General features: G+C 34.4%; 1 protein-coding gene across 1 annotated transcript in view; it reads right to left on the bottom strand.

Moving 5' to 3' along the window:
- Positions 1–23,409, bottom strand: part of LOC150087808 (tRNA wybutosine-synthesizing protein 3 homolog) — a 36,650-nt gene that overhangs the window by 12,076 nt on the left and 1,165 nt on the right. The window contains exons 2-3 of the mRNA XM_090370435.1: positions 21,631–21,705; positions 17,868–17,966 (exon numbers count right to left, since the gene is read on the bottom strand). Of these exons, the coding sequence (XP_090226561.1) occupies positions 17,868–17,966; positions 21,631–21,705 (174 nt within the window). The remainder of the gene's footprint in view (positions 1–17,867; positions 17,967–21,630; positions 21,706–23,409) is intronic.

Below are 23,409 nucleotides of genomic sequence, written 5' to 3' on the forward strand. Positions count from 1 at the left end.
TAATAGCATTATATATTATTGCTTATGTTAAATTTTTTCTATTTCATGAACATTTTTCATTTATATGACAGTATTAAGCTTTCTGAAGCTTCCAATTACAATATATTTTCATTCCATTATTTATTCTTTTACTACAGCTCTCAATACAGTTATATACTCTCTAGAATTATATATGTATTATAAACACTGTGAAATATTTAAAAAGGAATCAAATGTCTTCAATTACAGAGAAAATTTAACAGCCATAGTGAAATTTAGAGAATTCTTTTAATATCATTAATTTTTTTGTAAATTACCGTCTAATTATCTTAGCTTCTTTCTATTTTTAAGATGGATAACTACTTTTGGTGTACCGTTCTTTCTCACGTACATTTAATTTTGTAAATAAGGCAAAAATGGGTAGATAACCTTAGTCGCCATCAAATTACAATTAGTCTTCTAAGTGCCACTTGCAGTTGAAGGTGTAATTAAAAAGACATTAAGTAATTTTTTTCTTATGCATTCAACTAACTCATCAAGCTAAATATACAAAATTTCCTAGAAGTGACATTATCATGATATCAAACATGACCACTTCATTGAATTACAAAGCATGTCTGACATTAAATTTTAGAAGCTACTCATCTTTTATACCTGTAGAGAGTAAATTGTTCCAGGCCCAGACCAAAACAGAATGATGATTAACTGATAAAGTCAGTAACAGAAAATAAAGTGGCATAGAATGAACAGAAATTATCAAGAAACTCTAAACATGTCTCAATGCAATTGTTCAAAATCTAGTTGCCACCGGGGAGTTAAGGGAACAGGGGACAAAGCAAACTGAAAAAAAAAATCTTCTGAAATAGCCATTACATTGGAAAGGTTACTATCCTTCAGGCACATTAAAAGGTAAATATAACCATGGTTTACTTCACTTGTTAGTAAGAAATTTATATAATACTGTGACTTCCAAAAACGGCTTGTTTTGGGAAGACATGTTTTTGATAAACTCCATAATGTACATTCGAGGCAGTGTTAGGTGGGTCGGAAAACTGCTAGCTTGGGGGAGACAAAGACCAATAGATTGACAGTAGCCACTGGCAGAGGTGAAAGAGATTCTTGCACTGCTTCTATTAGAATGAGCAGAAGCCTGAAAAACAAGATGCATGGTATTTCAGAGACTGTGGGGAGCCATTGCGGTACAAGTAAACACATGGGTTGTGTTAGGGTAGCTAAGAATAAAAACAGGTGCAGGAATACTTGCGTGTACACCAATGCTAGGAGTTTAGTAAATAAATTTGATGAATTTGAGGTATTGCTCAAAACATCAAAGGCAGATATTGTTGGGATATCAGAGACGTGGTGTCACACAGATATAAGGGATGCAGAACTGCAATTTGGGGAGTACAACGGCTACAGAAAGGATGGACAGGATAGGAAGGGGGGAGGGGTTATGCTATTAGTTAAGAAACACATAAAAACCAAGGAAGTGAAGCCAGTCGACATCGCTGGACAGTGCAGTGTTGAGTCAGTTTGGTGTGACATAAGCATTGGGAGATCAAAATTGAGAGTAGGAGTGTGCTATAGGCCTAATGACTCTGATGAGTATAATAAGAAACTGTACAGGGAAATAGAGTGGGCCAGTAAATCAGAGAGTCTTATAATGGGAGATTTTAATTTCCCAGATATTGACTGGAATTTGGGGGCTGGTTACTCACACACTAGCAGGGCTTTTGTGGATTTATTGGATGATTGTTTTCTACATCAGCATGTTCGGGAGGCAACTAGAGGGAGTAATACTCTTGATTTGATTATCAGCAGTGATTCTTCATGCATTAAGAATCTGCAGATAAACGAACCACTAAGTGGCAGTGATCACAGTGTGCTGAAGTGGGATTTACTCAAAGAGGTAACTACCATTAGGGGTAAAGGGAAGGGTTATTGCTTCCGTAAAAGCGACTACGATGGACTGAGACAGTATTTAAATTCTATACAGTGGGACCAACTGATGATGTTACCAACAGCAAATTCAAAATGGGAAGCATTCAAAGACCTTATCTTGGAAGCTACTAGGCTTTACATACCAACTAAGAAATATTGTTCAAGGTTTAGGCCAAAATGGATGTCAGATGAACTAATGAGGCATATGGCAGAGAAGAAAAATGCATGGGATACTTACAAATTAACACATGACACAGAAGCCTATGATAGATACAAGTTGATATGCAACCAAGTTACAAAGGAGGTTAGGCAGGCGAAGGCAGATTACGAGAAATCCTTGGCAAGGGATGCAAAGAAAAACAGCAAAGAGTTCTTTACTTATGTAAACTCTAGAAGGAAGGGGATGAATCAGATTGGTCCACTTGATATTGATGGGTCAACTGTTGATGATCCTGCTCAGGTAGCTAACAAACTAAATGAATATTTTGCATCGACATTCACACATGAGGAGTTATTCAGCAAGGGGAATGCCAGAGGTGTATTCAACTCTAGCAGTAAGCTACAGAATCTTGAAATAACTGGGAGTAAAGTGGAGGAGAAACTGTTGAAGATAAACACAAGAAAGGCACCCGGGGTGGATGGGATCTATCCAGTTATATTAAAGGAGGCAGCAAAGGAAGTAAGCAAACCCTTAGCCATAATTATGAGAGCTTCCTTGGACTCAGGGGAGGTACCCATAGACTGGAAATGTGCAAATGTGACCCCAATTCACAAAGGAGGATCAAAGGCTGACACAAGTAATTATAGACCTGTGAGCTTAACTTCTGTTCCAGGAAAATTAATGGAGGCACTGGTTAAAGAAGCACTGCAGGATCATTTAGACAAGACTTCAGTTATAGCTCAGACACAGCATGGTTTTGTTAAGGGGAAGTCTTGCCTGACCAACTTGATTAGATACTATGATGCAGTCACAAAAGAACTGGATGCAGGGAATAACTTTGATATTATATACAGTAAACCCCCGCTATTCGCGGTATCTGTATTCGCGGTTTCGCGTATTCGCGATCGCTGATTTAATATAAAATGAAACCTAAAAAATGTGAATTTTAAAGCGCCGTGAATATTTTCCGCCATAAAAAAACATGGGCGTGGCTAAAATTATCTTTCCCGGTCAAAACAGCGCTCAGTGGGTGAGGGGAGAGGGGTGACAAAATCGCGAGCGTGAATGTTTCTCGCTAATCCTTGTTAAATATGTGTTATGCGCTTGTTATGGAAGGTTTCGTCGTTTGCTTTTAATTTATATGTTTATAAATTGAATAAATTTATCAATTTATAAATTGATATGCTTACAAAAGTGATAAATCTACCGTTTTGCAGTGTAAAACAGACTTTTTCGAGTGTGTTAACGGAAGAAAGTGACTTTATTGTGGACAAGTTCTTTCTAACCCCTACAAAAATATGACTACGAATAACAAGAGAAATGTGAAAATATCAAAGAAGGTGATGACAGTAGCGAATAAAATTGAGTTATTAGATAAAATTTCTAATGGTGAAAGTGTCTCCTCAGTGGCAAAACATTATAAAATCAATGAGTCAACGGTACGATCAATCAAGAAATCGGAAGAAAAAATCCGCCGTAGTGTCCGTGAAAACGCGCTAATTGCTTCAAAAATTTGCTCTGTAACTCGTGATGTTAAATTAGAAAAAATGGAAAAAGCTTTAAATCTGTGGATAGAAGACCGAACTCAAAATAAAATTCCGTTAAATTCACTCATCATTCGTGAAAACGCAAAACTCCTTATCAACGCTTTAGCGAAACTGGTGATAGCACTGGCGGGATTAGTTTTTTAGCTAGCAAAGATGCTGGTTTGAAAGATTTGTTTGAAATTTCTAATAAATATTACATTTAATATTAAATTGTTTCTTATTTTCATTTCGATGCCATATGCTTGCATTTCACTATGTACTGTCTATGCATATAGTCATATTATGAAGGTACATATAATACATAGACAAAATTTTAGACTAGTTTTTCTTATATATTTCACTTTGGAACGGAACCCCTTTATTACTATGGGAGCCATAACTCAGTATTCGCGTTTTCGGTATTCGCGGCATTTCTCAGGAACGTAACCCCCGCGAATAGCGGGGGTTTACTGTACTTGGATCTTAGAAAGGCTTTTGATACTGTTGCACATGGAAGACTGCTACACAAATTGGAGCAGTGTGACATTGGAGGCAAATTGCTGCTATGGATAAAGGGGTGGTTGAGGGGGAGAAGACAGAGAGTGGTAATCAATGGACACTGCTCATCGTGGACTAATGTTATTAGTGGAGTCCCTCAGGGCTCAGTGTTGGGTCCATTATTGTTTTCTGTATTTATAAATGATATTGATGATGGTATATCAAGCTTAATGTCCAAGTTTGCAGATGATACAAAGGTTGGCAGGGTTGTCAAGGACACTACTGACACTATGCTGCTGCAACAGGATCTGGAAAGGTTGAGCAGATGGGCTGAGAGGTGGCAAATGAAGTTTAACATTGACAAATGTAAAGTACTACACATGGGAAACAGCAACCCCAGAGCAACGTATCAACTCTGTGGTACTACACTGACAGTGGTAGAGAATGAAAGGGACTTGGGGGTGGTTGTGCAGGCAGATATGAAGTTCTCTGAGCAGTGCAGACGGGCTGCAAGAGTAGCTCATGGAGTATTGTCAATGATATACAGGAATTTTTCCAGCAGGGATAAGGAGGTGATTATTCCATTGTATAAGGCAATGGTCAGGCCACACCTAGAGTACTGTATACAGGTCTGGAGGCCTCATTTCAAGAAGGATGTAGAGCTGCTGGAACGAGTACAGAGAAGGGCAACAAGATTAGTGAATGGAACAAAGGGGTGCTCTTACGAAGAAAGGCTTAAGTTTTGCAAATTACAGTGTCTGGAGACTAGGCACCAGCGAGGTGATCTGATAGAGGTGTATAAAGCCTTGAATGGTTTAAGCATGCTCAATGCTGATGGGATTCTTCTTCTAGCTCAGAAAAATCACCTGAGAGGGCATAAATTCAAATTGAGGAAAGACAGATGTAGGATAGACGTGCGGAAATTTGCCTTTAGCCAGCGGGTGGTTGGTTGGTGGAACAGACTTCCATCCCTTGTGGTGGAGGTTGATAGCCTAAATAAGTTTAAGGCTCAGCTGGACAGGTATTTTGAACGAACAGAGGGGTGAAGTGGAAGTGTGTTTTTTTGTTTTTTTTTTTTTTGGCTGATGCTGCATAAGCTTGCTTTCTTGCATCAAATGCCTCTACTAATGCTAATGCTAAAAAATTTCTCGTGTGAAAGTAACATCCAATGTAATTATGCTACTTGATATCAGGCACTCCTTTCTCAACTGTCAAATTCTGAAGCTCTGTATCCAACAGATCAATATCTCACAAACAAGGTGCATAAATTCCAAGTCAGTGGCAGAATCCACAGCATTATAATTCCCATAAGTAGAAAAAATGGAGATGCTCTTGTCAAGATTTTTTACAGTAGCTAAGAGGATACCCTGCATTTATAAATCACTACAACAATATTTTAATTATGCTACTAGATGTGGGGCATCATCATACTGGGCCTACTGACAAAAACTCTGACAACCAGTGAATTGTTTCTAGCTGCTGATTTCATAAGCTAATGATGAAAAATGTGTAAATGTATTTCCTTGACAGTGAATGATTGCTTCAAAATATATAAAAATGGTAATAATAACATTCATCTCAAAATGTTCTAGGCATGACAGAAGACTTGATTGCTGTTCTTTTTTATAATAATGTATGGTGGCAGTTTTCGAAATGTTAATTATGCTCCCTATATTATGCTCAAATTTTTGATGGAGACCATATAAATCTTTTTTGAAATTACCTTGAGTTACAACTGGATGAACAGAATCATTGAAATGTGTACAAGGCTAAGAAAAATGGAAATAATGCTAACTGGACTGATGAACAGATTTTCATATTCTGATTTTTTAGCAAAACTTCTCTAAATTATTCCAAATTTCATTAAAATTATACAAATGGAAACTCAGAACTTTTTATTTATTTCTACACAAAATGGAGCAGCTATTTTCCAAACATAATGTCCAGTATATAAAACTGTTCAAGGAGAAACAAAAAAACATATCTTCATATAAGCATATCTCTTCGTTTTTGAAACTGATATCATGATACAGTGATTCACGCTGGACACCAACATAATTATTTTTCTTCGTTTTTGAAGCAACAGGAAAGCAGAATTGTAAAGAGCACTAAAAGTACTGAATATATCATAACACAGTTTTTGTCGTTAATGGATATATTATGTTCTGAAGAAAAAAGGTCCACAATTTGATTTGTGAACTAATGTATAACAATGTATAAAGAAATTTGATCTTTATACATTGAATTATATAATGTATTTTCATTTAATTAGCTGTTTACTTTATTAATGCAAATAATAATGTGACAAAGGCAAAGTTACGGATTCTTAACCCCCCACCCCATGATGGCAGTTTTGCCAGTGGTTTATGGTGAGTGTAGTAGTAGTAGTGGCATGTGATGCAAGAAAGTATGTGTATGAGCTTATGCAGCATCAGCCAAAAAAAAAAAAAAAAAAAAATCACACCATTCCCTTCAAATGCCTGTCCAGTTCCTCCTTAAATTTATTCAACCTATCAACTTCCACAACAACAGATGGAAGTTTGTTCCAGCAATTAACCACCCGCTAGCTAAAGGCAAATTTCCGCACATCTATTCTACATCTGTCTTTTCTTAATTTGAATTTATGCCCCCTTAGGTTCGTAATCTGAACAAGTGGAAGGATCCCATCAGAATTCAGCGTGCTCAACCCATTCAAGGCCTTATACACCTCAATCAGATCACCGTGCAGGTGCCTAGTCTCCAGCCACTGCAATTTGCAGAACTTAGGCCTCTCTTGGTAAGAGGATCCCTTCATTCCCCTCACCAATCTTGTTGCCCTTCTCTGTACATGCTCAAGTAAATCTACATCCTTCCTAAAATGAGGCCTCCAGACCTGTATGCAGTACTCAAGGCATGGCCTGACCATTGCCTTATACAGAAGGATGATCACCTCCTTTTCCCTGCTAGCAAAATTCCTATATATCATTGACAAAACTCCATGACCTGCCCTGGCAGCCTGTCTGCATTGCTCAGAAAACTTCATATCTGACTGCACAATTACTCCCAGGTCTTTTTCATTTTCTACCACCTTAAGTGTAGTACCACACAGTTGGTACATTTCTCTGGGGTTACTTCTACCCATATGCAGTACTTTGCATTTGTCAAGGTTAAACTTCAGTTGCCACTTCTTAGCCCATCTGCCCAAATTATCTAGATCCTGTTGCAGTAGCACACTGCCATTACTGTCATTAACAACCCTGCCAACCTTTGGATCATCTGCAAACTTCGACATTAAGCCTGATATAGCTTCATCAATATCATTGATAAATATACAAAACAACGGTGGACCCAACACCGAACCCTGTGGGACTCCACTAATAACATTAGTCCACGAAGAGCAGCACCCATTGATTACCACCCTCTGTCTTCTCGCACTTTAACCATCCTTTTATCCATTGTAGCAACTTACCCTTAATACCATTCTGCTCCAATTTGTACAATAGTCTTCCATGCGCAACAGTGTCAAAAGCTTTCCTGAAATACAAATATATGATATCAAAATTATTTTTTACATCCAGTTCCTTTGTAACCACATCATAATATCCTATCAAATTTGTCAGACAATACTTTCCCTTAACAAACCCATGCTGTGTCTGAATTATTGCTGCAGTCTTGTCTAGATGATCCTGCAATGCATCTTTAACCAGTGACTCCATTATTTTTCCCCGGAACAGAAGTTAAACTAACTGGTCTGTAATTACTCGTGTGATAAAATAAAGCTAATTACCAATAAAATGCAACTTGTTTAGCTTTATTTTATTTAAATTGCATAAAAATGTAATTTTTTAAGCTTGTTACTGATAGGTGCAAAGTGGGCATGGATCATATTGATTGTGTATAAATATGAAGTGGCTATGCACATTTTTTTTTTTTACTTAGTTATGTCGTATTTCAAGATAGGGTATGAATGCATAATAAACAAAGCAATATAGCCTTAGATAGTTATATGCCATATAAATGAAAACTTCTATTTATTGTTGTTATGATTTATATGTTGTATTACAAGACAATTTAGTGTATCACAACACAATTTCAGGAATAGAGCTATCCCATTAAGTATCCTGGAAATAAGTTATTAATTTTCAAAGGAAAGTCTTTAATATTATCATCTAATAAGTTAGTTCTTAAAAATTCCTATTTTTTATTTACAATGAACAAGATATGCTATGAGAAAAAAGGAAAAGGAGAGAGAGAGAAAGAGATAATAATACAAAATGTAACCAACCACACTAGAAGTAAATTTCAGTTAAAATATGAATTATTTTTAATTGTTTTTTTTATATGAATTTCTGCCCTATATGTTTCCTCTTTATGAAAACAAGCCAACACTCAAATGTGAACATAAAAACTAAATTTTATCTATTTAAAGAAGAAATTTTTATGTAACAACAATATATACATTGTATAGATTGCGACACTGTCCTTGTCCTTCATGGTCACAAAGCCAGGGTTAACATACTGCAAATATACTTGTGGCATAACACAAGTATGTTTGCAGTAACCTGCATACAACGCACACAAGTATGTATGCTGTTTGTGGATTAATGCTTGTGTAATAACAACAAAGCATTGCACAAGGCTATGACAAAATAAATACTTCATTAAAGAGGTGTATTTTTGCCACATAAAGGAAAAATTACAGGTAAATATTTTTCAAAATCCAAGGTTCAGCAGAAAATTTCATTATAATGAAATATAGGGAAGTTCTTATAGAGAGGCTCAACTGTATTTCTTTTCTAAACAATATTTTCATTTATCTACTATGGTTTGTTTATAAATTTTTCATCTGCACCCTCCCCACTCCTGGCCCCAACTTTAATCCTCAATTTAGCAGTCAATTCTAACACCCTTTAAAAGTCAGAAAACAGTTGGTTTTTTTTTTTGCAACAAATGACAATAAAAAAATGCTTTATCTGGTTACTCTTTTTCAATGAAATATAGCCACAGAAATGGTTTCTGGAGCCATTGCATTATTTGGCATTACCCATTTTTGGTGCTAAAATGATTTTTTTTTTTTCCCCTTCACTTTTTAAGAAAAAATATATTTTTTTGAATGCCTGGAGTTTGAAAGACTGCAAAATCTTTCACCACACAAAGTAATAATCTAAAGTACTAGGAAATATAGGGATGCCAGATTTTGGACAGACATAACAGGACAAAAAAATTTTTAATTTCAATATCCTGACACGGAATAATGCATAATACAGTAGACTCGATTTTCCGGAATAGATGGTAAAAAAATATTCGCGGATAATCGATTTCCCAGTTAATCCAAAAATACAGTAAGTCCTTGACATATGTAAGAGATACGTTCCAGGACTTCCTACGTAAGTCGAGTTTTACGCAACTCGGGAATGACTAATAAAATATTGCTGCTATATCAGAAGAATGAAGAAAAATAGTTATATATTTTTAATTAGTTCAATTAAAAAATTTATCTGGGGACAGTGGTGAAGTAGCCCGAGTGGCACATAAGAAAAGAAAACATAAAAGGAAGTAAAAAACACATATTATTGTACAGTAAAACTGATATGTATTTTGAAGCCTTGATTATTATAGTTGAGTTATTATTTTAATTTTCTGATCCAACTCGATCGCTTTCCTTTTCTTGGTAGATTTACTAGTACCGCTGTCACTTATTCTCTTAGTCAGCACCACGATAACGGTCAAAATGAAATTTTCTGAAAATAACTTCACAGGTTTAAGGCGAAAACTCACTATTATCACTCACATTTTACTAAAGCACATTTCTGGAGGTCACTGCCATAAAACAATAAAAACTATTTGCACTTTCCGGGTTATTGGGCTTTTCAGTTCGTGCATCTAATTATAAACGGGTAGTAAACTCGATCTTATTGCATTTGCGATAATACAGATAGCTGGAATTCTGTGAGTTTTTTTCATTATGGTGAAATGTGTGTCCCTTTCACTTGAAATCTTCAATCATAAAAAAAAATAAAAAAAATAGAAATAACGAACGCAAGTCGGGGACTTACTGTATCGAAAAATGGTCAGCAACCTACGTAAAAAGTATGGCGATAGATAAAAAAACGAAAAAAAGCTTACCACGCACTACTTGTGTGTCCAATACAATGCATCTGTTTATTTTTTACGATATCGATTTTAAATCTAACAGCTTCCCTTTATTTTTTACGATGTCATATATGGTTTGGTCACCAACATTATAATGGTTCATTAAAAATTTAGCGGATGCACCGTTTTCAAACTTGTGAATAATTTCAAGTTTTTGTTTAATTGAAAGCACAACTCTTGCATTTGCCCATCATTTTCGCGATTTCTAAAAAAAAAAAAAAAAGTTACTATAAAAAAAATCCAACATCTCTGACATAAATAACGAAACAAAATTTGTCCATTTGTGGTGCGACGGAACACAACAATCGATGCGATGCACTAAATCAAACTAAACATTTGGTTTTTTTTTTGAGCGGCGGTTATGAAGACAGCAGGGGTTACAAGATAACAGGTACACTAATCTCCCAACGACGACTTATAATGCTGCTTCTTGTCACTTATTTACGACTTGCAAAACATCTGTTTATACCTATTCTAGTTATTACTTGAATTTTATGATTTCTGGTTGATTTTTTATTTTTTTTAAATTTGGAATCTTAAAGTAACCCGGTTAATCCGATCCCGGTTAATCGAGAGTCTGCTGTATACAAAATTTGTTTTTATTAAAATTAATTTATCAACATGAAATAAACAATTTCTTTTAAACAACAAACAAAATAAAGTACATTTTTTAAAACAAAAACAAGAAAAAATATCTACTTGTACTTTATACTGGAAGAGATGATTGTTTGATATCATAAAATACATCTTAATTTTTACAAGATTTCTTTTTTCTTTTTTTGTAAAAAAGGGGCATCTTGCAACCCTAAGGAAAGGAAAATCATGATGATGACTCACTACTCTTATCGAATTTAAGACATCCCCCCCCCCATGACTGGACCTGGGTGCTTTGAATCCCCTTTTTTGCAGAATTCTAGTCCCAGCCACTCTGAATTTTCCCCTTTTACTGAGGTGTTCCTGGAGGTTTCATTTCTAGAATCAATCCTTAACTAGTATGGTGCACTTACAGACTGCTATAGATTTTACATCTGACACTTTCAGAATTTGTTACGTAGCTTCAAGCCTTTATACTCTATACTCTTTTACAATAGCCCTTGACAGTTGGCTATCTCTAAGTACTCCCCCCAATATACGGGGGGGGGGTGAAATCTGCATTTTATCTGCAATGATATTTGAAATGATCGGCAGAAGTTTCAGTGTCTATTACATGGTTCATGGTACAGATGCAGTACTTTACCACATTGATAAATTTAAATAAGCTAAAACAAGTTTCTTTATGTAGCAGAAAAAATAACTTGCAAAAAAATGTTTTTTGGTATATAATGTGCTAACAATACAGAACAGGAAAATCACTGAAAATGTTTTCTTTACACAGATATCATTTTAACTAAATGAAGGATAATATTAATACATGCTAACACACTTTTTTCATATAAATTCATTCAACTATATCAACTCTCTTTACTAAGCAAGTAATACTTGCTAATGAAGACTATCAAAAGATTTTAACAAAGTGGGCCAAAAGCAAACAGTAAAGTTATTCATATGCTGTATATAAACATTGGAAGGGAGGGAATAAGGTACTTCCGGTCCACATTACAGATACTGGGAGTTACGATTGTATGATTATTGAAAATGAATCATTAAACAGATTAGAATGGATGGATTGAAATGAGAAATATATTATCACAGTTAAATAAAAGACACAAAGAGCTAATGTCAAAATTATTCTTTGTATCTAGTTCCTTTGTGGCAACATCATGTAATGTAATGGTTATCATAACATGTCTTCCTTTCAACAAACCAATACTGTTTCTTGTATAAGTTGCATTCCTGTCCAAATGTTGCTGAAATGTTTCCTTAATCATGGATTGCATAACTTTTTTCACTACAGAAGTTAAATTTACAGGTTCATAAATACCTATCTCACTCTTGAAACCACCTTTGTAAATTGGAACGACATCTGTGTATCTCCAATCTGCCAGGGAAAAGTTGAACCGAACAGTAATAGATAATTGTTTGATAAGATATCCTTCTGCTTCTTTTAATATCACAGGATAAATCCCAACAGCCTCCTCATGCCATTTACACATTCAAGTAGCATATTTCTCTTCCAGTCCATAATCGTCTAATTCCTAATGCCTATTATCAGGCCAATAAGCCCTGTCAAGCCTAGATGAATGCCCACACATACCTATTGACACAAAAATTTCATTATCTCCTCATATCTGTTTTGTGTCATTCATGATGTTAACAAAGCTGCCCTGTAAAAGACCAATAAGTTCAATCGTTCCCTGTGGTTTCCACATATGCCAAAAATTCTTTATTATTGCACTTAACTTTGTCAATGTCTTTTCAAAGTTTGCCTTAATGTATTTTATTCAGAGAGTAAGCATGCTAAGGCAAACTTTACTTTTAAAATTAGTTCATCATAGATTAATAATGTCACATTATTAAGTGTCTCTTGATAATTTGTAATTATCTTATGTAACTTTCTTTGTTGTTACTAACTTCAATTTAGTGGCCATTCACTTTGGTCTGGATCAGGTACAATAACACAATGATTAATTTCTAAAATTAGTTCTTTAAATATTTCCCATTTAACATTTGTACTTGTTAAATTTATCAACTATATATTTACCGAGTGTTCCTAATGAATATATATCAAACAATTGCTAAGCCCATCGTAATTTCCCTTGTAAGAATCTCTTTAGATATATCTTACATTAATACATTATGATCACTATTTTCCAACATTTCCTTAATGTAAAAGTTCTCAATATCAATTGAATCCTTAGTAAAAATAATGTCAAGAAAACTGTTCTCCTATGTGGTATTTTTAACATATTGATATATTTCTGAATCAATATGTTATACAGATCCAGAAATAATTGTGCCTTGAAAGCTCCCATAATGTAATCATATCTGTTTGCCCATTCCATTTGTTTGCAGAAACTATCATCATATTTTTTTTTACACTCACTTCATCTTGTTTTCATCATTTATGCTACACACTAGAATAATTCTATCTAGACAATTCAAATATGTAGGATGCGGAAAGGTCAGGGAATGACCACCGCATATCCCAGAGCAATATGGCCTTAGTTGCTAATGCTCCTAAAAAAAAAAAAAATCAAATAACAATAACAAAATAACAAAAAAATAATCTAGACAATTCTCATCTAATGAATATAGATTGTTGTATTGGTGTGCTTTGCAATTAAAAATATAGCTTTTCCTTTACCCTTCTGTCTTTCCTGTATTTACTATATTCAAATTCTGCATCCAATATATCATAATGATACTGTGTTTCTGATATACCTATTATGTTTGCATTTGTTCATTTAACCAGTATCAAATGTATTAACTATATGCCTAGCATTGTTCACTGTAAGCTGTCATGCAGTACATTAGCATTAGTTGAGGCATATGATGCAAGAAAGCAAGTTTATACAGCATCAGCCAAAAAAAAAAAAAAAAATCCTTCCCGTTTCACCCATCCAGTCACTCCAAACGTTTGTCTAGTTCAGCCTTAAATTTATTTAAGCTATCAACTTCCACAACAGATGGAAGTCTGTTCCAGCAATCAACTACCCACTGGCTAAAGGTAAACTAACTTCTGCACATCTATTCTACAACTGTCTTTCCTCAATTTGAATCTATGTCCCCTCAAGTAAAATTTGAGCAAGTGGAAGTATCCCATCAGCATTGAGCCTGCTCAAATCATTCAAGGCCTTATACACCTCAATCAGATCACCTCGTGCAGGTGCCTAATCTCCAGATACTGCAACTTGCAGAACTTAAGTCTCTCTTGGTAAGAGCATCCATTTGTTTCTCTCACCAATCTTGTTGCCCTTCTCTGTACTCATTATAGCAACTCTGCATCCTTCCTAAAATGAGGCTTCCAGACCTGTATGCAGTACTCAAGGTGTGGCCTGACCATTGCCTTATAGAAAGGGATAATCACCTCCTTGTTTCTGCTAGCAAAATTCCTATATATCATTGACAAAACTCCATGACCTGTTCTGGCAGCCCATCTACACTGTACGGAAAACTTCATATCTGACTACACACCCCCAGGTCTTTTTCATTCTCCACCTCCCTGAGTGTAGTACCACACATTTGGTACATTTCTCTTGGGTTACTGCTGTCTTTACTGTCATTAACAACCCTGCCAACCTTTGTATCATCTGCAAACTTGGACATCATACCTGATATACCTTCATCGATATCATTGATAAATACACAAAACAACAATTGGACCAGGACCGAACCCTGAGGTACTCCACTAATAACATATAGGAACATTTCAAATAATTATAAAATAGTTTGGTTGGTTAGGACCTTTTCCACTTTTTTGAATGTAGTGCCAAGCAACACTCATCAAAAATTGGAACATTTTTTTGCAACATCCATTTTCCTATGGTCTTATGTCTTATAGCAGTTTAAATTTTTCAGACTAGGAAAAAATAAATAAAATGAGAAAGGCAGTCCTGTGTTATTCAAGAAAATTTGAATTTCAATTTGTTCTCCAAATGGACATTTTGTAATCCAGGGATGCAGAATAACTAATAATGCAAATACTTGTGAAGAATACTGCATTGGTTCACGATTAAAATTCAGTGTGCTTGCTCTATCATTTTTCTGGTCACAGATAAACAATATTCTGGATGTAATATTTTTCTGTAAAACTCATGCCGGTATGAATAAAGTTACACCACACTACTTTTTCACTGTCATGTATATAATCGCCAATAAACATTATCAACATGACACACATAAGATCACAGAATGGCAGAAAGTACACACATATATTCAGTTTTTAAACTGCATGCTTTAGGCATAACGTAGTCACATGCAAAGCTCAGACACCGATAGGCAGAATCTTGGAGCTTTGTTTACCACCATTTTGTACTAGTTCACAATGGAACACTGGCCTGTGCAGTTATGCACTGCTTATGCTAAATTATTTGTGAAGACAGATTGCATAACAGAGACTCAATAAAAATTCTGTCATCAGTTTCAAACCTAGAATACTCCTCATCATTCCACATTAACTTGAATTATCAAACAACAAATGATGGGCTCAGTGCAAAACACATATCATGTCCTGCAGACAATCTAAGGAAATGCAGACAATCTGCAGAAAATTTAAGGCAAGTAACGAATGCAATAACTCACTGTCCATGCAGATCAGTTAGAGGGCATGCTGCAACACTTAACATTTTGGACAGAAGCATTATTAGAATATTACACAAGAGTAAATTCTACCTGCACAAGATCTACGGTGTGTACAAGAAATGTCAGAACACGATAAAATTAATCATATACAAGTTCAGTATAACCAATCTTGTTAATCAGCTAAATGAACCAACTGGTAATATCCAATGAGACTCATTTTCACCTTTCATGATTCATAAATAAACAGAACTGTTGTTATGGGCACAAGAAAGTCCCCATGAAATGCATCCAGCTCTACTTTATCTATCCATCTTCTCAAGTAATTTGGCATAACAATATCAACATACCACCATTTTGTACCATCACAGACTGGAACAAAATGTTGGAAAACAAAACTCCAAGATCTCACTTTTTTAGAATCTAAACTTCACACATGATTACATCATGCCTAGTGCATGCAATTTAAAAATTGTAACTGTATCTGTAGTTTCTTTCTACTGCAACTGTATAATAATGAAAATTAGCCTCAACAGTTCAGTACAGAGTTCATCACTTATTATGTGCACGAATACAGAATTCTGTACAAGTTCTTTTAAACTTAAATTGGTAGCCTGATTTCACATTGGCCCAGTTTAGAATATAGTGCTACACCTCAAGCAACAGTTTAATAATAAAGTTAGCTGCTGCTGGTCAGATGACAGATCCAGAAAGTATAATGTGAAGTATGTGAGCCTTCACATACCTCATAATCAACTTTGTCATAACATGCTGCCATATATTCAACTTTGGCACAGCACACTGCTTCCACTACAACATTCCAAAATATTGAAAAACATCTGTCATACATTAAGTCCTACCCTATGGTATATCACCACTTGCTCACATTAAAATTTCCATGATATGTTGACTATTAATGAACATCTCCACCTTTCGTATCTTCATTTATACCTCTCTATACATAAGTATCCCATTATTTTAAGTAACAGTGTCAATAGTAACAACAGAAAAAGAAAAGTTGTTACAACTATCACCATTCATGGTGTTTTTGGGCAATGATACATATGTGCATGTGAGCCAACATATGAAATTGTAGAGTAACAATTTGTTGATTTGTTAATTTTGTTGAAGGAGTTGAATCATCAATTCATCAATTTTTTAAAACAATAAATACCATCTGCACAAAATATCTGAAAAAATATTTTTTTTATCAAACCCTTGAATGTGTTTTTTTACTGTTCCACTTAAAGGAGGCTTACTAACATTGAAAATTGGTGTCAATAGTTCTGGAAATGAATATTTAGCAGACAGCATATAACAATACAATTCAATATAGGCTCCTTTCACAGCTCTTCAAATGTTAAGACAGTACTCAAGTTCTGTCCACATGGAAGCAAGCATTTTAAAGAGTTATTATTGAGATTACTGCTGAAATTCTATGCCATAAATCCTGTGTAAACAAAACTTTGAGTTACAAAATTGACCCATAATCTCCCATTATTTTAAGTAACAGTGTTAGTGGTAAGAACAAAAAAAAAATTTCTGTTCTTACCATTGACACTCTTTCTATTCACCATTGTGGAACACCATATTGTTAAAAATGAAATCACTAATTTCTTCTACTTCATAAACAAAATTTTTCTATATTTCGATATAAACTTAGTGTTAACTGTCATTATTATAAAGATGAAGGAACAATAATTTTATTGCCCAATTCCATACCACATTTAACTGAGTGGATTTTCAAGACCATGCATTGCTAGAGTGTTGGACATATTTCAAAACATATACAGCATTTCAAAAATCAAAAATTACTCACTGCTTTGTTATGAGAATCACCAGCCAAGTGCAGTGTGGGAATAACTGTACCACATAGGCAGATTCAGGGTATGGGCACCGGGGCACGTGCCCCCCACCCCGGTCATTTTTCGAAACATATACATCAATCGTTTAAATTCTATTTAGCTACAAAAAAAAAAATTTTTTTTTTCATTGTTAACATAGGATTTTATCTATTTTTGCACTGGGGCTCAGCTATTTTCAACTGACTACAGTTGGCAACACTGATGCTGATGTGATCGGCATTCTAGTTCAAAGCGTCACGGAGTTTGGTCGTGCATAATGTTTACTTCAAAGTAATTCATACTTTAGCTGTGTGCCTGTGTCCACCAGTCACATTATGTTTAAGTGTCATATTTGTTTTGTTCTGTGCATTATTTTGTGCCTTGTTTGTGCACAAACAAGACATAAAATGGTGCCCCCCCCATGTCATTTTTTTCTGGGTCTGCCACTGCCCTACCATATCACTCATACCATGATGCTAAAAAATCTGAGTTAATTCTAACAAGTAAATACAATCAAAGCTAATGCAAAATGAGATACACAAGGCAAATGATTAAAATATATAAAAAATATAAGATATACCACAATATGTTAGAAATTATCATACTTACTAGTTTTTGAGCATGTTCTAAATCAACACACTGGACATGAAGTATGAATGGCTCAAATTTAAAAACAGCAGAACCACTGTGACCACTCAAAGCATCCAACTGAAAGCGAAAAAATTAAAACTATTTAGAGTGCAGAAAAAATTAATTTTTACTACTCTAAAGTTATTATCAATTCTTTCCTACTGCTTCTGTCTTTAGTAAGCCAACTTTAAAATGGTTAACCCAACTTCACATGTTACTTACTTTTAGGCCATGATTCTATTAATATGAAGCTTTTTTATTTTAATTGATCTAAAACCCCACTCTGTTTCTGTGTTCTTCCTGAAGATGTTGCCCATATTCTTTTCATTTGTCCTGCATAGGAAGACTTTAGACAATGGTTATTTCCACTACTGGTCCTGTTATTCCTGACAAAGAAAAATTATTTTCATGGGTTTGCTTTCAAAGTGTTCTCCCTAAGAAAGACATTAATATGAAGCTTCAGGATATGATGCTCATTCCTCATTACAGATTCTGAAAAATTTTGTGACTAAACATACTACTGTTCTGGACCTTGTTATGATAAGATATATATATACTGTTGAAAAATGAATCTTATCATTTAAAACTATTGTTAATAGTTATTAACTCCAATATTACTTATTGTAGGAACTGACTTGGATTGGACACAGATTTGCTTGTCTTCTACGTTTGTCTTTGTTTTATGAAACAACAGTTTGTCTTTGTATATTCATATTGGTGTATTCTGTACATTAATTGCTACCTGATTGTTTGCCTTTTTGAACTCATGTTTAAGATATTGTATCTATGCCTAGTTATGTGTCGTATTATAATTTCTTATGATGTGTTTTATTTATTTTTTTCTTTCTTTTCTTTTCCTTTTAATAACCTGCAAGTAGCTTGGTCTTGTTCCCAGTTACTGTAAGTTTTTTTGTTCCCACTCTCCTTATATTTTTTTTCATTTATTTATTTTTATTGTTGGTAATTGAAACGTGGGCTGTCTTAACTACCACATTGTTGGTACACACTGAAATGGCACTACCTCCAGTGAGTGCAGGATTTGTCCACCCTTGAACTGCTTGAGTAGAACTGGCTTACCTCCATCTGTATAGTTGTAGCCCAACTGCTCATTGCTCATCCACTGGGTGTGGATGAGCAATGAGCAGGCCTTCCAGATGATTGCCTTCCTAGTGTCAACATTGCCATAAACAACTAAACAACACACACACACACACACACACACACACACACACACACACACACACACACACACACACACACACACACACACACACACACACACACACACACACACACACACACACACACACACACACACACGTCTATGAGCATAAGTTACACATATAACTTATGCTCATAGACATGAGCATAAGTAAATATGCTCATGTCATATTTACACACATAAAATTACACACATTTCTGGCCTTTTACAGAGTTACGTATTTATCACAGAGTACCAAGGCAGAAAGAGTTGAACTCACATTCAGGTGCCACCCTACATAACATGCTATACAAATCTACATATACTCTAAAATAACTGGGCTCTGGTTCTTGATTTAATTCCACTCTACCAATAATGATATTTTTTTTCCATAATTTTGATATTTAGCATAACAATATAATGTTATTTTTTATAAAGGTACAAACAATTTTTGATGTTCTCAAAGTTTCTAGAGTGCGTTAATGTAATTCTCTAGTGTTACGATAAACAATATACTAACACAGAAAAAGAGCTTTTTGTACAAGAGAGGAAATGATTTTTTCTATTTTGTATTGACATGAAGTTACTGACTAGCAAAAAATGTTTACTGCTATCAAAGTACAATCAAGAAGACTATACTTTGATAATGGTTACTGTTGGTTCACAATTTTGGATAACAAATATACGTACATATTTATGCTCATAGACATGAGCAAGTACTTTTCAAGCACTATCATCAATGAAAACCAAATGCTTGTGTCATATAAATACAGAAAAAATTTACAAAAAAAGCATATAGATTTCTGATGCCATTTCTTAATACATAATGAATCAATGCTGATAACCAAATCAAGAATACTGCTTTCTCTTGTCTCTCTAACATGTTGGTACAGAAAGTGAGAGCAAATCTAGAAATATGCTGCTACTGAGAGCTACAATCCAAGGGTTCCAATCAATATCTGAAAAATTAAAAACCCTCATTATAAGGCATTCTCATTTGCAGTGCATTCCATTTATCTGTCTAGTTATTCATTATACTCTCAGTCTCATTATTGTTTTCCTAGTGTTTATGTCACACCAGACCAACTTAATATTATACTAGCAATCTGTTTACTGGTTTACTCTTTTAGAATCTATAGGTTTCTTAATCAAAAGCATAATTCTCCCTCATCATGTCTATCCTTTCTGTACACATTATAATTATTACATTCAAATTTGTTTCCCTAATATTAGAATGATACCATGTTACTGTTATACCCATAACATCAGCATTTGATGATGTAACCAATATTAACTCAAAATTTATTTACTACAATCTTAGAATTAGTTTATAAGCAAATAAATATGTGCCTGTTTGTGTTTTCAGTAACTCTAACGCAGGCCATGTAGTTGGTAGTCCCATGTAGATCCCTCAGAAGGCTGTGTCATTAAACTATTAGTCTGTGTACCCCTAAAAACTAGCTGTTTTCCAGCCCACCTAGCAATGCCTCAATAGCACAAGCAAATATTCTTGCACTCCCTACTATCCAAGTGTATCCTATTTCTACCAAATGTTGTGGTCTTTTCTGCTTTTCAGTAAAATTCAATACTGTCTGTTACATTTGATGATGTAACCATCATCAATGTGGGGTGAATGTGGCATATACATACACAAGGATTAGGAAAGATTATAAGCTGTTAATTACATTAATAATAGCTTTGTTCATTAAGTAAAATACAAGCTGAATGAAAGCCAGTCAAATGAACTATAGCTACGGTGCAATAGAAAAACAGAATAATTTTTTTATTTTCCTATTCATCATCAGTTGTTCATCCACTTTTAATTTAAACGTGGCACTTTTTTTTACACATGCTGCTAAAAGCATGCTGGTGAACACTTTTGTTATATAATCATTCTGGCAAAAAAAGGTATACAAAACACATCCCACTGTAATTGAAAGAGTTTTGGCATGCAAGGGCAAACTGTAGTCATCATATTAATTCATAATTTGTATGGTATCAATAACCCTTTTAGGATCATAACAAAATATACAGCCTATTTAATTTCTTCAATATTAGTGTATGAGTATATTGCTAGAAGATTCTCAGACCATTAAGCCTTTCTTAATCTTTTTAATAGCTAACAGTCTCTGACCATTTGCATTCGGTTAAATGTGTTTCTCCTCCTAAGGAATATCTGGTCAAAAGAACATTTTAACATTAGAGTACGTGTTTCTATATCCAGTAATAGCCTCTGCAATATCCTACAAAACTACAAGGCACTTCCATTATGATTGCACATTTTATTCTGTATGATAACAAACTACCTTACTATATTATTGTTACATGAGATAATTAACTGGGACAAAAAATATAATGATAAAAAAGTGAGGTTAAATGTAACTACAGGTATAAATTGTTGCACTCTCATCCTTATAAATTCTTTTACATATATAATTTGTTAAACTTTAAGCCAAAACTTGGATGTATTATTATGATAATAAAATGTGGTATCTTATTTAATGCAAATAATAATAAAAGACACTGACAATGATTACTTACAACATCTTTCTTTCCTATAAGGTTATGAGAGACCAGATGCCATACACAACCTTTCTTTGCTTGTTGGTCAATATTCTAGGGAAAAGAATATTTTATTATAGTTTCTATGATAAAAAAAGTTACCACTATTATAATAAGCTTTGTAAATTTTAATTATGGGAGGTCAATCTGAGGATTCATATCAATATGTTCAGAAAGTGATTTCCTTGGTTTATCACTTAAATATTTGATCCAGTTTAAGAACTTTTTATTGAGTTATTGAGCCCTGTAGCTCTGATTTTTTACCAGTTTAAGAACAAACAAAAAAAGTATCTAAATGTTCTTGTTTATACTCCAGCACGATCACCAGGTCAGTGGAGTTCACAATAAATCATCAATACAAATATTAATCGTATTTAGCAGTCATGGGCTTGAACCCCAGTCCACTCAAAGAGTGAGTGCTACTGCACTCGCACTCCTGACCACTCAGCTACGTCAGGCCTAAATGATCAGAAGTTTTGGTGCAACCAGTGATGGGTTAAATTTAGTTTTCCCCAAATTAAGGAAAAACTTTCAGAATAACACAAAAGAAATAAAAATGCTAAAACTTCTATATGTGTTAACATATATGAGTTTTAATAGTAAGAATTAGTGAGAATATAAGCACTTCAACCTGAGTAGAATGTAATGTCTTTAATTTCAAAAAGGGTTACAGATCATTCTCGGTTATTTTGCGGTACTTCCTGTACCACCTCTTCAGTAAATGCCTGAAATGCTATCCTTAATTGCACTATCCACCTCGCATACCAAGACATAATTTCCATTTCTTGATTTATCTGTATGATTTACCATGCTGCTAAAAGACCATTAAACATCTACTTCATTAATATGAGGAATACTGATTTTGAGTAGTTATTAATAAATATTAAGGTTAACACACTAAAAAAAAAAAAAAAAAATTATCTCATTTCTAAATAGAAGAGAATTAAAGAATAACAACATATATGATATAATGATGACCACTCACCTCAATACATATTACAGAGATTTTAAACTACCACCAAGGAAGAGTTCATAGCATGATGTTAATGAATGTATCAAACAATAAAGACAAAAAATAAACTACAAAAAAACTCCATTTATGCCTCTGGGAGCAAGGATCTTTTTGCAGATAGCAGTTATTCAGACATGAATGAACTGGAAAACCACCTACCTAGCACCCAAATAACAATGGTGTTTGAAAATAATGTAAAAATTAAGAATTTAAGAAAAATCGTTATTGTCAACTTATAAGTGAATATTGCATTATTTTTGTGCTTTATGTTGTAATTTATGAAACACACTTGAGAGGCATAGTTTGTGAAAGCAAAATAAGTAATATCTCTCAACTTGTAGCCAAACAAGTGTATGGATGGGGGTCCCCTTGTTTACAATTTCTACTTACACACAGCATATGACTCTGGTGCTATCATTGCTACTGTTGTGACCAGATCTCATTTTTGTAAATCTTGATTCCTTGCTTGCTTCCTCTAGGGCACCACATAGCTAGTAACATTGAAAAAAGTTAAGAAAAGAACAGATGAGATCTGATTGATGATAGGTAGAAAAATATCTATTAACTCATTATATTATCCTGGAATGATCTCCAGAACATGGGTAGATTGTTGTTGTTGTTGTTGTTTTGGTTTTTTTAGGAGCATTAGCAACTAAGGCCATATTGCTCCAGGATATGCGGTGGTCATTCCCTGACCTTTCCGCATCCTCCGTATTTGGTGGTGATGGGCTCGAACCCCGGTCTAA

Source organism: Mastigoproctus giganteus, chromosome 3 (genome assembly GCF_048544385.1).
Source record: "Mastigoproctus giganteus isolate SK-2022 chromosome 3, ASM4854438v1, whole genome shotgun sequence".
Taxonomy (NCBI): Eukaryota; Metazoa; Arthropoda; class Arachnida; order Uropygi; family Thelyphonidae; genus Mastigoproctus; species Mastigoproctus giganteus.